This window comes from Sinohyriopsis cumingii, chromosome 17 (genome assembly GCF_028554795.1).
Source record: "Sinohyriopsis cumingii isolate HCF-2022 chromosome 17, ASM2855479v2, whole genome shotgun sequence".
Classification (NCBI taxonomy): domain Eukaryota; kingdom Metazoa; phylum Mollusca; class Bivalvia; order Unionida; family Unionidae; genus Sinohyriopsis; species Sinohyriopsis cumingii.
This window is the reverse complement of record NC_142977.1, coordinates 109,669,217-109,687,195: the sequence shown is the minus strand read 5'-3', so window position 1 is coordinate 109,687,195 and position 17,979 is coordinate 109,669,217. Positions and strand designations below refer to the sequence as shown.

General features: G+C 37.9%; 1 protein-coding gene across 1 annotated transcript in view; it reads right to left on the bottom strand.

Annotated features, from left to right (window-relative positions):
- Positions 1 to 7,308: 7,308 nt before the first annotated feature.
- Positions 7,309 to 17,979, bottom strand: part of LOC149779656 (elongator complex protein 2-like) — a 79,193-nt gene continuing 68,522 nt past the window's right edge. The window contains exons 18-20 of the mRNA XM_089940473.1: positions 17,111 to 17,241; positions 16,635 to 16,733; positions 7,309 to 7,545 (exon numbers count right to left, since the gene is read on the bottom strand). Of these exons, the coding sequence (XP_089796599.1) occupies positions 7,359 to 7,545; positions 16,635 to 16,733; positions 17,111 to 17,241 (417 nt within the window). The 3' untranslated portion in view covers positions 7,309 to 7,358. The remainder of the gene's footprint in view (positions 7,546 to 16,634; positions 16,734 to 17,110; positions 17,242 to 17,979) is intronic.

Below are 17,979 nucleotides of genomic sequence, written 5' to 3'. Positions count from 1 at the left end.
TTGTTAAAAATTGAAACAATTTCATGCAATACCGTTTCCAGTTCTTGAAAATTTTTATGAAAAGACAAGCCATTCAGTACAGCCTAAGCATATTTTGTGCTAACCGTGCATAAGGCAATCATTAGTGAATCCACCCCAGGCTTTTCTTGTTAGCTCACCTTAGCTGACACGTCAAAATCAGTTTATAGTATGGATCTTTCTTTGTCCATTGTGCATAATCAATCAACAATTACTCAAAGACCATGTTTCTGATCTGATTTTTTTCACAACACCTGATTTATAGGTTTATATCATCAAGATCTCAGAGAAGTTGGAAAATAAGCATGATCCATGCATGTTCTTTTATCACATTGGCTTCATGCAATCATCGTGATTGAATATTTTATCAGACTGGCTTCATGTAGCCCTATGCTCGAACCCCCACATAATTGGATGGCTCTGAAATTACTGCCCTCTGCTGCCGTTCAGAGAATGTAAGGTGGCAACAGACTTTCCTCTCCAACTCACCATACCCATTTTTACTTCCTTTCACTGATGTTAGTCTCAGCCCCAAAGGCAGGATGATTGCTAGAAGGAAAAACAGACAAAGATGAACAGCAGTATTTTCATCTCCAGTAGTAATTTACAACCTACACTGCATCAGTTGCCTCATACAGAGAATAGCCCAGATTCTCCTTCCTTAAATCTCAACACAAACAACAATGACTTGTAGAACTTGCTGGAAGGCAATGATATCCCAGGCTGTTTTGGAGTTGCTACAGATATATTTTATCCAGCCCCTCTATAGCCTTCTGCTTCTAGGACCTGGATCTTGACTGACCAAGAGAAGGCACACATTTTAGAGATCTAGACAGGTGCAATTTAGTTGCAGACTTGTATCAAGGGCTTTACTTACTGGAATCTCAACCTATCAGTTTTCCATCAGATTTTCATTCTTGGGAATTGTCCAGTGGTCACTAGCTATTCAGTCAGGTGGAATCACAAGCTATCCACATTTTGTTTCCCTGGTAACAGGCCCAAAATCCCTGGCAGTACATGCTGTCATTTCTTCTTCAAATACATTACCCAGTCATAATACCTTAGGAGAACTACTACTACCTTGCAAATCCGGCCCACACAGATACTACTTTTTAGCTCAAGGGAGCTAAGAGTTGTCTGCCAACCCATTGGTGGTTGGGCAGTGATCTCCCCTTACATACAAGACTTGGCAGCAAGGCATAAAAATACATTATTACTTCCACTCATGCCAAGAAGCATGCTTTCATTATGAGAGACCTCACTAAAGCCAGCAGCTATGTGGAAGATGTGCCACTACAAGTTTTTTTTTCACTTCTAAGGAAAGTATACTCTATCTGTATTTCTCTTTCTATCACGACAAAGTTCTGCCTTTACAAGTTGTCACACTTTGTCGTCACACGTTGAGGTACTTGCATGTGAAGCCAAAGCGACTTCAGTCAATTCGCGCTATACCTATTTTATATGTGCAAGTCTCTAGTGCTCATTTACTCCTATATACATGTAGTTCACTTACTAACAGATAAATATTGGCAAGTTTTTATCCAAGGTTTTCATAGCACCATCTTAATATTGCCTCATATGGATTGTGTTGCACCTACTGTGTTTGTCTCGATAACAGTGCCTTAATTCCCTTTGTGAAGATTGTGTGCATCTGGACAATGGTACATTTCTGTATTTCTGCCATTAGTCAGACAAGTACAAGTCGGCACTCTATACATGGTTCATTCAGTCACCTCCTGCGCATGCATGTTTATATATGCAACCTTTGAGTTGTGTTTATCTGTATAACTTTATATCATATTGTTTGAACACTTAGTAACATGCACATGTAACCCCTATGACTACATTATTTACATGTGTGCATGTCTTTATGCTCTGTAGAACCCGATATATATGTACAATTCCATTCTTGTATATCAAGGTGAACTATTTTTACCATGGTATTTTCAGCCTTGGAACACCATGCTTCAATGATTCTACCATTATATGCCATCTTTGACCTCCCTACAGGTAAGCATGGTTGTTGAAATTGTCTGTAGCATTTTTTCCAGGTAACCGTCATTTTGTATAGCTCTGCACCCACACCGTATGCAGCATAACATGTGCAGGCACACAGGTTTGTAGACGGATGGTATTATCATTATAGTTTACCTTATTAGACTTGTTAATTTCTGGGCCACCCTTTGAATGAATAAGCTCTGCACAGACATTGCATGCAGAACAGATGCAGGGCTACAGCTTAAATACATTTTGCTCTATTTTGTCTTACTGATTAGAACTATGGTCAAAACACAAATAACATTATGCTCAGACCAAAGACATCAAAAGTCTGCATGCTGATTTCTTCAGCAGTGTGAACCTTTATGAGAACAAGGGAGATAATTAAACCTACCTTTTAACCACTACGCCCTGGACATTGACACGCTCAGAAACAGCTCTGGCACCCAAGTCACCACCACAATACTCATCATTTTGGAACTTCCCCCTACCTTGCCTCTTTGTGGTCCAACTCAGTTCCTTCTACAGAAAGGGATAGAGCTAACAAACAGCCAAATTCCCTCTCAATCAGCAGACATATGGACAGGTTACGTGAATCAAAAATACCATAATCCATCCCAACTGATGACCCTAACTATATCATCCTCACTCTTATGGCCTATTTCCAATGTGACCAGTCTAGGCCATATACTAGGGATCAATAACAGCCCGGGCTTCCAGTACATCAAACTTTTGCAGACATGTACAGGGAACAGTCTAACTTGTACCACATCATAATACTCATTCGGCATTCCTCATGTCTCAACAGATATCTACACTCTGCCTTTTTACTCACCGACTGTCTTCAAGCCATGGTTTAATTAAGGGCATTCTATGAGTTTAGTGAGCAACAGACCTCATCACTCTTTGCCAGGTAAGTCAGTGCATTGCAGGGGACTGTAGTCCTCTCCACACAACCTCATCACTCTTCGCCAGGTAAGTCTTAATGTATAGCCCTCTCCACACAACCAGATGATGATTGTTCTACCAGTACCATCATCGATTCTATCCTACACAAGGTCACCTCCTGAGTTTAGTGAGAAACAGACCTCATCACTCTTCACCAGGTAAGTCTTGACGCATTGCAGGGGACTAGTCCTCTCCATACAACCTAATCACTATTCGCTAGATAAGTCTTAATGCATTGCAGGGGACTGTAGCCCTCTCCTCACAACCAGATGATGATTGTTCTACCAGTACCATCATCGATTCTATCCTACACGAGGGCATGGGAAGTTTCTGCCTTCTGAACCTCCACTGAGGACATGTTTCTGCCCCTGGGAGCTATGTCCTCCTCCAATTCCATCAACAACATGCACCAGCACTCCAGCAGTTAATGACAAACAGACAGTTCTAACAGTTATGTTCACAGTCTTTGCAGAGTTAGAGACTTTCTGGTTCACCTGCATCATCAGTTCGTCAGCGGTTCTAAGATTTGCACTCCCATCGGAACCTCAGCAATGACAGTGATCTCACCAAGTTGGGGATGACATAGCCACACTCCATACGTATGGATTGGACGGCCTTTGTTTACACTTCGGATTTAGTGAGTAATATTGTTAACGTGTCTTCATTGTGGGACTTTTATTCTCTCAGGTTATCTTCCAACCGATGGAACATTTATCTTCTCCCATGCAGAACACCTCGGGGCATGCATGGGAGTCAGTTTCAAGCTAATAACATGGCCTTTCTCCTCTACCACTCTGCTTAATGTCCCGATGGATGAGTGCACTCTCAAGCCATCAAGGAGATATGTTTCCCTCCCTCCGCAACCACAGCATCAATACAGGGATAGTACAGGGAATCGACCAAAGGGTCACTCATAGGACACGAACCTCTGAAAGCCATCCTCTCAAAGCCCCACCAATTGAATAACGTGCAGATATAGCACCAATATGGCTCTGTCGTTCCTTCCACACCTTTTTCTTGGTCCCAACAGCAAACGACTCTCCATGTCTGGTCATTGAACGAAACACCCTCAATCCATTTATCCATGCCCCTCAGTTCCCACTGGAACCCCACAGCACATTTTGAACAATATCCATGAGGAAGACTCTGCCATTACTCTGGGTTTAAACAGATCATATCTTCATGTCTCTATTCACAAGGCTCCCAGGACATTCCTGCGAATTTCCTAAAACATCGTATATCAAATAAGGGCACCCCATTTGAGGCTCATTGTCGGTCCCAGGCTCTTCACTCGTCTGACGAATCGAGTAATGGCAAATATCTGGACCATTTTGATGATGGCAACCTCAGGTTACCTTGACAACATCCTGCAGCAACATCAGCAAGTTCTTACCAGTCATGATAGCCCTTCTTACCAATCTGGACTTCTCATCATGGACAAATCCAAGCTAGTAGCATCTCAACAATTCATTCATCTAAGTGTGGACTTCAAAACACAGGCACAATAATTTCCTTCAGGATTGGGCATTGAAATGATCGGTAGCAGCACCTTTCTTTTGAGGAATTCTATCCACATGGGATTGCTCAACACGGCAGCAGACATCATGGCCCTTGGTCGCCTTCTGCTACCACATGGACATAGTTAAGTTGAGCGAGTGATCTGTGAAGGTGAATGTCTTAGATCACTCGGACAACCTGGTCCCCCAAGTCTCGGATGAGACATGTCCTGGGTCAACATAACTGACATGACAACAGATGTTTCCAGGAAAATCAAAATGTCTCTCAAGCAGCCAAGATAAAAGTTTCCATCCCTCTCCAACAGACCTCTCATTCACTCCTAGCTCTTATCAAGAAAGCCCATCATCGTAAAGAGTTCAGTCCTTCAACTGTGGAGAGAATCACATGAGCTACAACCGCCCCCACCCCACATAAGTGAAGACATATAATGAAAATTACTTTTTTAGCCAACATTGATCTGAATCAGCAATTCTCACCCACAATGCAATACAAATGGAACAACATTTCTACATGGTTTAGTTCCTTTCATTTTGAGCCATTGGCCAGAATTTTGCTGAAGCAGTTTTCATACATGACATGATTTAGGATGCCCTTGGCTTTAACTTGCAGAGTGAGTGATGCCCTTTTCGGATGACTATGTTAAGTTCCACTTGTGTAGTTCAAATGACTAACCAGGATCTGTAGCTAAGAACTGGTCATGCATACAGGTAATGAGGAAGTGATAATGTCTCCCCTCTTGCCAGATCCATAAAAAATGCAAAACTCCTGTACCCATTTTGTGCTCAAAATTGCTACCTCCAACACAATGAAAGCATTTTCTGGGTCAGCAAAGACCTTTTCTCATGTCAAGATGATGGAGGAACTGCAAAAAAAGACTGCATTTTTTATGCATGTAAACGGCTCATTTTACTGCCTGTGAAATTTTACTAAACTGGTAATTGTTAAATCGAATATGACTTTTACATGGAATGTGGCATCTCAAGCAAAGATGCGGAGTTGATGAGAATTGTTTAAAGCGTTTATCACATAACAATAAACATCAGGTTGATTCAGTGATAATGCAATTAAAAACATTTTAAACTACATTATTTACCTCTTGTTTTTTTTAGAGTTGAATGCCATATTTCAGTGTATGATATGTCACAAATGGCAGCCAGTAAAAGTGGTGGAGGAAGAACCACCAACCCATGGGAAGCTACTGACAAGCTTTCTCACAGACCCATTTTGGTTGAGTTGAGATACAGACAGAGATGGGAATGATCTGTAAAGGCAACCACATCAGACCACTTGGATGCCCAACAGAACCTTTAACATTGAATGTAAAGAAACAATGTTTCAAGTATTTAAGGCACCATACAGTTGCTTCATTGTAGACTTTACAAAGGCATCCTATGTGCATATCCACAAAATGTGCCCAGTTGCATTACCTCTTTTATCATGTACATGTTGCATTGCCACTTTTATCATGTACATGTTGCATTACCACTTTTATCATGTACATGTTGCATTACCACTTTTATCATGCACATGTTGCATTGCCACTCTTATCATGCACATGTTGCATTGCCACTTTTATCATGTACATGTTGCATTACCTCTTTTATCATGTACATGTTGCATTACCACTTTTATCATGTACATGTTGCATTACCACTTTTATCATGTACATGTTGCATTACCTCTTAACATGTACATGTTGCATTGCCACTTTTATCATGTACATGTTGCATTACCACTTTTATCATGTACATGTTGCATTACCACTTGTATCATGTGCATGTTTCATTACCACTTTTATCATGTACATGTTGCATTACCACTTTTATCATGTACATGTTGCATTACCACTTTTATCATGTACATGTTGCATTACCACTTTTATCATGTACATGTTGCATTACCACTTTTATCATGCACATGTTGCATTACCACTTTTATCATGTACATGTTGCATTACCACTTGTATCATGTACATGTTGCATTACCTCTTTTATCATGTACATGTTGCATTACCTCTTTTATCATGTACATGTTGCATTACCACTTTTATCATCAAGTTTGTAGTAATGGAAAACTATCTTGATGTTAATGGACTGTTTGACATAAATTGTCCAATACAAAAAAGACACATCCTACACACTGAATCCTGTCATTAGAAGCTTCAAAAGGCACTGCAAGTGAAACAATCAACAGTTGAGTGAGTGACAACTTCCACATTAGCAGATAGCTGTTCAATAAGCCCAACAGGTAGGAGGGTAGGGGGAAAAGTTTAGTTTCTAATCGTTTTGATTCAGCAGCAACATTTTGGTTATTGTAAAGAGACTTTGGTAAATTTTGCAACCTTAAATATAAAAGGAATGACATGGAACACAAATTTCAAATATGTAGGTCTTGTAAGTTATATAAGCCAAATGAGCAAATATCAGACCCACTTGGAACTCTTGTTATCATCTGTCATATGTATTGTGTGTATATATATTTATGGATATGGATATATATATATAGAGAGAAAGAGAGAGAGAGAGAGAGGTTCAAACCTGCATAAAGAAATGGGATAACCTTATTTCGCAATTTATGTGCAGCTCTTAAAAAATATCTCTTTCCTTCTCTTTTTCTTCCTTTGTCATATGGTTTTTACAAGAATTAATCTAAAAAAGCAGTAAAAGGGGAAAAATCTTTCAAAATAACAAATTAGTGAATATCTTTTATCTTACAGAGAGTATAATAATTTTTTTTACAGAAGAAATGACATTAAAGTATTACTCATTTAAGAAATGTCGGTGTGAAAGACTTTCTTCTTTCTGAAACAAAAAAGGTAACACACAATTTCATGTACAATTTAATATTTTTGATGGGGGAAAAATGATGAATCTCAATTAGAGCTTTGTAAGATTTATATTGAAGATTCTAACACTGTGATCTTCACCACAGCTAGCTAGCTGCAACCAGTTCTTTCTATCAATTAATGAATTATCCTTCACCTTTACGTCATCTCCATGGATACCAGCGAGTCCAAAACAAGGTCGGAATTTCAGTCTTTTTACACTTAAATGATGTGCACATCTAACAAAAATGTTAAGGAAAGAAAGATTTGACATTTTTAATTACATTACATGAAAACCCCATATCATGTAATCTTGTTTTGTCAAATTACAGTGATGCCATCTTTAAAGGACACCTGATTTTAACAGAGCATGACCTTCAACAGAAACTCAAATTACTATTCTTATGATAGGAGCCATCTCGAGCATCAACATCATATCTAGGTTATGACCAGATGAACATTTATTACATAATATCACGATTTTAATTTAAGATAAATCTTTTTTTTAAATGAAACCTTGTGAAAATGAAAGGAATGGTGAACAATTTGGTCATGTAAATATGCCTCCCCATCTATATTCCACCCCTAACCCTATGATGGAGATAAGTCTACAGTCAAAAAAGTTCTTAACCCTTTCAATGATTGGTCAACCTGCACATCTTTTGATGGTGATAACAATAATATATAAGAAGTTTCACAGCAATTTACTAAACATGGCAAGAGTTCAGCTATAAAATTCAGCTCCAAGTCTACAACAGCTCTTACACAAATTGTGGGTACAAAAAGATTTGTCAACATCTGCATTTTAAGATGATGGCCATAACGTGTGCCAATTTTCAAAGTGATTAATAACAAATAAAACTGCAAGACAGGTTGCATTCAAAAGATTCAATGTTACATTGGATTTAGCATACCAACATAAAGTTCAATATCTCCTACAAAATTATGAGAGAATATTGACCTGTCAATATGTGCATCTCCAGATTACTTCCATGACATGTACTAAAGTCTGATTCACTCAAAACTGAGACTAGTGGAATTCACAATATTCTGTCATACACTGAACCCAGCTCCAAATCAAAAACTGAATCGACTCTAACAAAAATTGATTTTGTTGATGTGCACATTTTATGATGATGACAATAATATGTACCAACTTTCAGTCATACATAACAAAAATTTGAAGGACTAGCAGTATTTACAAGATTATGTCACACGCTGCATTCTGCTCCAAGGCAAAAGGGCAGTAACTCAAACAAAATATGATGGCAATCTATTCAAAACTGGGATTAGTTGTATTCATGTGGCAGAACTGCTTTAACTCGAATAAAATTTAATGCAGTCCACTGAAAACTGAAATTGTCTGCAATCACAAGACAAATGGCTTAAATGTAACAAAATTATGTAAATCCATTGAAAACATTATCTGCAATCATGAGACAAAATGGCTTTAACTGTACCAAAATTTCATGTTAATCCATTCAAAACTGAGATTAGGAGTGAAGTGTTCACAAGATTCTGCAATACACTGTAGTTTAAAAAAAACTAACTTTTAAATTAATTGGGGGAGCAAAGTGATTTGCTGATATTAGCATCTTCTCAACATGACAATATTATTTCCCAAGTTTCATGGCAATCCATCAAAAGCTGTAAACAGAAGAATATATGACAGCCAACAAAATTGATGGAGAGACTGACGGACACAAGATTGTGTGACAGCCAACATAATGGATGGAGAGACTGATGGACACAAGATTGTGTGACAACCGACAGAATGAATGGAGAGACTGATGGACACAAGATTGTGTGACAGCTGACAGAATGGATGGAGAGACTGATGGACACAAGATTGTGTGACAGCCGACAGAATGGATGGAGAGACTGATGGACACAAGATTGTGTGACAGCCGACAGAATGGATGGAGAGACTGATGAACACAAGACTGTGTGACAGCCGACAGATTAGATGGAGAGACTGATGGACACAAGACTGTGTGACAGCCGACAGAATGGATGGAGAGACTGATGGACACAAGATTGTGTGACAGCCGACAGAATGGATTGAGAGACTGATGGACACAAGATTGTGTGATAACAGACAGAATGGATGGACAAGATTGTGTGACAACAGACAGAATGGATGGACAAGATTGTGTGACAACAGACAGAATGGATGAAGAGACTGATGGACACAAGATTGTGTGACAACAGACAGAATGGATGGAGAGACTGATGGACACAAGATTTTGTGACAACAGACGGAATGGATGGAGAGACTATGTACACAAGATTGTGTGACAACAGACAGAATGGATGGAGAGACTGATGGACACAAGATTGTGTGACAACAGACAGAATGGATGGAGAGACTGATGGACACAAGATTTTGTGACAACAGACAGAATGGATGGAGAGACTATGTACACAAGATTGTGAGACAACAGACAGAATGGATCGAAGGTGGGTGGATAAAAAATTACTATATATAAATGAAACAGAGTAGAAAAGGTTTTAAAATTAAATCCTTAAGTCAATACTCCATAATAGAAAATAAAAATTTGATATTTAAAATGTTTGTTTGGGATGGCTTATATATTATTTTATGTTTAGTTGGCAGACACCTGCACATAATATCTGTTCTTTGACCTGTTCTCTTTATTCTATACACTCATCCGCTCTCAAGTGTCATAGATCATCATCCAGTGTCTCACCAACTGTACACTGATGATGCCCAAATATATAAATCTAGCCACCCAACTGAAGTTGATTCTACCATCCAAGGTGTAGAGAGGTGCATTTCTGATGTGAAATCATGGATGACATGTAACAAGCTGCAGATGAATGATGATAAAACTGAGGCCATTCTGATCACAACACAAAGACTTTCTCATTCACATCCTTTACCTCAAACAATAAATATCAGCAATGCCAACATTAAATTCACACAATCAGTACAAAACCTAGGTGTTACTCTGGACAGTACTCTCACATTGCACCAACATGTCATGAACATATGCAAGGCTGCATATCTTGAGCTGAGACGCAACAGCTCCATTCGCAATTATCTTTCAGTTGATGCCACTAAAAACACTTGTGTGCTCATTAGTACTTTCAAGACTGGACTACTGTAACAATTCTGTCTGGTTCAACTCAATATCTACTCCAGAAACTTCAAAAAAGTTCAAAACACAGCTGCTCGGACCATACTTAGCGTACCATGTTCAGAGCACACCTCCCCGCTGCTCTGTACCCTACACTGGCTATCCATTTGATCCAGAATCAAACACAAAATGTGTTCTCTGTGCTACGTTTCACTGACAGACTCCAGTCCAACATACCTATACGACCTCACCCATGTGTACACACCAGCAAGATACTTACGCTCCTCTTCTGACAATCGTATACTCATTATTCCCACTACGAAAATGAAGTCATATAGACAACGTTATTTTGCATACCAGGGCCCAGCAAAAATGGAATGAATTGCCCACTGAACTTTGACACAAAAGACACAGTGATCTCATTCAAGAGTGCTCTTAAAACTCATTTCAACTGCAAGAACAAACTTAAAGACCTAATAATGTTTCCTACACTAAATATTTTCAGCACGATTTTTTATGTTTTCTAATTTCATGGTGTTTTTGTTTTTTGTAATCATAGCATTATATATGTTTTTATGTTATTGGTGTTGTCTAATGTTGTAAAGCGTTTAGAGCTTGTAAAGATTAGGTGCTATACAAAGTCATTATTATTATTATTATTATTAATATTATTATTTTGGGCATAAGTGACAGTTACCCAAGTGTCTGCTAAAAGCATGCTTTACTATGAGAAATCACTAAAAGTGCAATAAGTTATATGACACTACACAGGCATGCATATAGGAAGTAAATTAAACCTCATTTATGGCAATATCTCATACAGAGATATAGTCAGATATCTGCATGCTGAGACAAAGTCCATTTACAACAATATCTCGTACAGAGATATAGTTAGATAGTCATCTGCATGCTGCTTATTTGGACTGTTCAAAAGTAGTAGAAGTGGATTTTTAGTACAATTGATTAGTGGGACAAAACCATTGTCTCCTAATGCATCTGGATAATGGGAGTTTCACAATGCTATTTTAACAATGCATAGCACAGTCCCTTTCCATTCAATTATATTATGGGAGTTTCACCATGCTATTTTAATAATGCATAGCACAGTCTCTTTCCATTCAATTATACTATGGGAGTTTCACCATGCTATTTTAACAATGCATAGCACAGTCCCTTTCCATTCAACTATATTATGGGAGTTTCACCATGCTATTTTAACAATGCATAGCACAGTCTCTTTCCATTCAATTATACTATGGGAGTTTCACCATGCTATTTTAACAATGCATAGCACAGTCCCTTTCCATTCAACTATATTATGGGAGTTTCACCATGCTATTTTAACAATGCATATCACAGTCTCTTTCCATTCAATTATACTATGGGAGTTTCACCATGCTATTTTAACAATGCATAGCACAGTCCCTTTCCATTCAACTATATTATGGGAGTTTCACCATGCTATTTTAACAATGCATAGCACAGTCTCTTTCCATTCAATTATATTATGGGAGTTTCACCATGCTATTTTAACAATGCATAGCACAGTCCCTTTCCATTCAATTATATTATGGGAGTTTCACCATGCTATTTTAACAATGCATAGCACAGTCCCTTTCCATTCAATTATATTATGGGAGTTTCACCATGCTATTTTAACAATGCATATCAGTCTCTTTCCATTCAACTATATTATGGGAGTTTCACCATGCTATTTTAACAATGCATAGCACAGTCCCTTTCCATTCAATTATATTATGGGAGTTTCACCATGCTATTTTAACAATGCATATCAGTCCCTTTCCATTCAATTATATTATGGGACTTTCACCATGCTATTTTAACAATGCATATCAGTCTCTTTTCATTCAACTATACTATGATTGTTCACTGTGCTATTGTAATAATGCATATCATTATACATAGAGATCTACATCTGTAGGCCATATTACACATACACACCTGAAGGCAACAGTGTATATGGAGTGATCTACACCTGAAGGTAACAATATAGATATGGTGACTAAACCTGAAGGTAATATTATATACATGAAGTGACTACACCCAATAGCAGTAGTTGACATGTGATGATACCCAAAGGCAATATTATAAATAGTGTCTTCACCTTAAGGCAATGGTATATATACGAAACTACACACAAAAGCAAGAGTATACATCCAGTGACTACACCTGAAGGCCATATTACACATACACACCTGAAGGCAACAGTGTACATAGAGTGATCTACACCTGAATGCCACATTACACATATACACCTGAAGGTAATAGTACACAGTGACTACACCTGAAGGCCACATTACAGATACACACCTGAAGGTAACAGTATACATAGAGTGATTACACCTGAATGCCATATTACACATACACACCTGAATGCCATATTACACATATACACCTGAAGGTAATAGTACACAGTGACTACACCTGGAGGCCACATTACAGATACACACCTGAAGGTAACAGCATACATAGAGTGGTTACACCTGAATGCCATATTACACATAAACACCTGAATGCCATATTACACATATACACCTGAAGGTAATAGTACACAATGACTACACCTGAAGGCCACATTACACATACACACCTGAAGGTAACAGTATACATAGAGTGATTACACCTGAATGCCATATTACACATACACACCTGAAGGTAACAGTATACATAGAGTGACTACATCTGAATGCCATATTACACATACACACCTGAAGCTATATTACACATACACACCTGAATGTAACAGTGTACAAAGAGTGATCTACACCTGAATGCCATATTACACATATACACCTGAAGGTGATAGTACACAGTGACTACACCTGAAGGCCACATTACAGATACACACCTGAAGGTAACAGTATACATAGAGTGACTACACCTGAAGGCCATATTACACATACACACCTGAAGGAAACAGTATAAATCTAGTGATTACACCTGAATGCCATATTACACATATACACCTGAAGGTAATATTCCACAGTGACTACACCTGAAGGCCACATTACAGATACACACCTGAAGGTAACAGTATACATAGAGTGACTACGCCGGAAGGCCATATTACACATACACACCTGAAGGAAACGGTATACATCTAGTGATTACACCTGAATGCCATATTACACATATACACCTGAAGGAAACAGTATACACAGAGTGACTACACCTGAATGCCACATTACACATACACACCTGAAGGAAACAGTATACATCTAATGATTACACCTGAATGCCATATTACACATATACACCTGAAGGAAACAGTATACACAGAGTGACTACACCTGAAGGCCATATTACACATATACACCTGAAGGTAATATTACACAGTGACTACAGTAACTGAAGTAACAGTGTACATAGTGATTACACCTGATGGCCATATTACACATATGTAACTGAAGGTAACAGTATACACACAGTGACTACACCTTAAGGCTATATTACACATACACACCTGAAGGCCATATTATACATTTACACCAGAAAACAACAGTATGCGTGTGTGTGTGATTTGGATTTTTAACGTAGCTCTAACAATTTTTCAGTCATATCACTACTATGTCCGCAGTGTGGCAGTTTATAGTGATGTCTAGCACTGGGGCATCATGCTGCAGACATGTAGCATGATGTCCCACCCAGTAACCAGGCTGACCAGTCCTAACACTAACCTATTAATGCTGAGTGCCAAGCAAGGCAGCTGTTAGTACTATTTTTATAAGTCTTTGGTATGACTTGGCCGAAGATCAAACGCACGACCTTCCACATCCGAGGTGGACACTCTAACCACTAGGCCACCAGAGCAGTCAGCAACATTATATATTGAGTGACTAGAGCTGAAGGCTATATTACACATATGTACCTGAAGTATAAACACAGTAACTATAGAATGACCCACACCTAAAGACAAAAATATACATACAGTGACTGCACCTGAAAGTAAATATTATACATGAATTGACTACACCCAATAGCAATAGTATACATGTGATGACACCCAAAGGCAATACAGTAGTCCCCCTCTTGAACGGCCCCCCTGACCAGCAGCCACCCGCTCCTTACGGCCAGAATCCGTTGGCACCAACGAGTTTGTGTTCAATAGTACCCCTCGCGAAAGGTCACCCGGCTAACGCGACCAGCATATTAGTGCAATAATATAAAATTTACCCCTCACAAGCGGCCGCATTTTATTTGAATATGTATCCAGAACCAGTATTTTATTCATAACGTGTGTTAAGTAATCAGATTTCTGTTTCCCCAATGTCAGGTTTTCGTTACTGAAAGAAGTGTTGAGTAAAGTACATTTACCACTAAGGTTAATATTATATCATTTACGCCTCATGAGAAGCCAAATTTATTCCATAAAAACCGAGAAAGACTTTTAATCCATACAAAAGGGTACGTACATGTAATCCAATTAGCCTTACTGCTGTGTTATCATAAGATGTCCGGTTTAGTCACTGATAATTGTTAAAATTACAATTATTGAACAGCAGTAACAGCTGAGAAGTGGCAGCATCGATGTACAATACCCAAATCAGCAGGAAAATGGCTTGGTAGCCTTTATGGCTTCCCTTAGTAAGATGTTGAGCTTGTTCACTTTGATAATCAGTGGCTATTACTACTGACAATAATTGTCAAAATTACGAACCCTAACGGCCACGAGGTCAAATCTGCATGATGTTAATGGTACATATCGAAGCCATTTTGGCTTCTCTCACTTAGTGTAAAGAAATGTATAAAAACAATAGGGTACCAGACTGCAAACTAACGAATCACGTGACAAGATCACTTCCTTTAAAAACACAAGGCAATTTGTTTAGATGCATACAGAATTGTTTTATCAGTAGTGTAGTTGGCAACATGAATAACTTACTGCAAAAAGATCAACATGTCATCGAGGAAAATAAAAATTCTCAGTTTAGAGGAGAATGTAAAAGTAATTCAACTGAAGGGTGTGTGTGTGTGTCGTCGAGGATCCTTGCAGAAAACTAATGTCGGGAAGACTCAGATAAACAATATCGTGAAAGATAATGAAACAATTCTGCAGAAGTGGGAAGGTGAAATGGACGGAGAAAGGAAGATTGTTTGAGCCAGGAGACGTTTGTATCCTGATTTGAATGACAAGAAAAAGCAAAAATTTTGTCAGTTGAATTGGGATATGACGACTTTACCACAAGTAACGGATGGTTGCACAGATTTTAAGTGCGACACAATATTAAGTGTTCTGTCCTTAGTGGAGAATCAGCTGATGTTAATAATGAAGTTGTCGAAGATTGGAACAAAAGACTAAACGAGATATGCAGGGGATATGACAGCAAGGATATTTTTAATGTGATGAGACTGGCTTGTTTTTTAGACTATTACCAACAAAGTGAAAGATGATGTGAACTGTAGCATAATTATAAAGACAGTTTTAAAACTATATCAATGGTTATTCATAGCATTCTTTTGAAAATGATGACACAGTTTGTTTTACATTTATTTCACATCATGCATGTGATCTTTTAATTAAAATATTAAATATTTAAAATTAAATGTACTTGTGACTTTCTTCATATGTATTTACTATTCGCATTTGTAATCCCCCTCTAGAAAGGCCACCCGCATTATAAGGCCACTTCCCTGCTGCATTAGGGGTGGCCTTATAAGAGGGGGGCTACTGTAGTACAAATAGTGTCTTCACCCAAAGGCAATAGTATACATAATAAACTACACCAAAAAGCAAGACTATACATATAGTGACTTCACCCAAAGACAATACTAAACATATAGTCAAGACACCCAAGACAATAATCACACCCAATAGCAACAGTATGCATACAGTGATTACACCTAATGGCAGCACTTTCTTGTGTATACTGTTATATTACTTAAATAGAAACAACTGACTTCATAGCTTTAGTTCATCATTAAAAAAACACTAGTTTGTCACACAAAGTACTAGTTTGTCACACAAAGCACTAGTTCTTCATGCAAGAATACTAGTCTTCATGCAAAAACTAGTTATTTATGCAAAGGCACTAGTTATTTATGCAAAGGCACTAGTTATTTATGCAAAGGCACTGTTTTTTCATGGGTGGGAAATAGCTCATGACACCACACTTGTCAAATTTAAGTTAAAATTACATGGTATGAATTCGGTTTGTTAACTTGACGAGGTGTATTAAAGATGGTTGTTTACTGCACAAAAAGGATACTTGTCTATCACACCTACTGACCTCCATGGAGACTTTTCACCTGGTAACCATTTGTATAACAAGATGATCCCTGTTTCCAGCCCAATACTAACTAAATAGCTGAAAAAGGAAGGTGATTAAATAAGCATAATGGGTGACAATAATAAAAAACAAACTTTACTGCTTTAATAACCTCTCTATCTCAAATATGGTATATATAATTAGAAACCTCCATTAAGCACTAAATGATAAGTATATCATTCTATACATTCTAAAAATATGAATGCCCAGTCAATTTTTCTCATCTTCAATGTAATCATTAAGTTTATAAACATACAGGTAAATAGTTATGTCCTTCAAGAAATTGCATCACCTTGTCAATTTCTGTCACAGATGTGACAATTAAGTTAGCATACTATTTTTACTAATTCATCTTCACGTCTTGCATGCTGATTTAAAAAATAATTAAAAGCTTGCATTTTGCCACCATGTTATACCTTTCATCTAACATCTTATCCGGTGCCATGTCCACAGCTGTAGCTGATGCACTAACGTCCAGTGTGCCTGCTGGACGATGGTCACTGTGCACCTTGTCACCATTACCTTTGGGACATGACCACACAATTACCTGTAAAATAAATAGATAATTGAATCCAAATCTTTAGATTCTACATTAAAATTTGACCATCAGAACATACTGTATTGATGTAATTTGATATGTTCGATAGCCTCGTTATGTATTTTATAATAGCCCATTTCATGCTGACTTCGGTGAACTTCGTAATTTGCTCGGAATTTTGATCACGTTGCGGGTGGTCAGCTGACCATAATAGCCACTCGATAGGCGGTGGGCAAAATATGGCTAATGCTTCAGCATCAAATTCTGTAACTACTTCAACATCATTTATCGAGTTGAAAAATGCATATTCAACAGCAGTGCTGCCGCAGATATTGATGAAATTTAGTATTGGAACCATCCTGTCTTATTTTCTGGAAACTAGGGCGGATTTCAAACCCATACAAGAGAGTAGCTTTGAGCTGTTTACATCTGGACATGTACATGTAAGTAAGGAAACGGTGTCGAAGTAAATGTAATCCTTACAATCAAAGAGCAAGTTGTTCAAACTATTTCTGTGCATCTGAAATATCACAATAATAAAATGCGTTTCATATGAATTTATCAGATTTGTTTTTGAAAGTCTGTGAATAATTTACATATAAATTTCAATCATTTAATTAATTTTATTTCTGAAATATTTATAAACAACAATGGACGCCATTTTGTTATGTACATGTACCCACCAGCGTTTGATTGGCTGGAGTATAAAGTAACTCGGGAGGTTATTCGGATAATTACGGAACAACT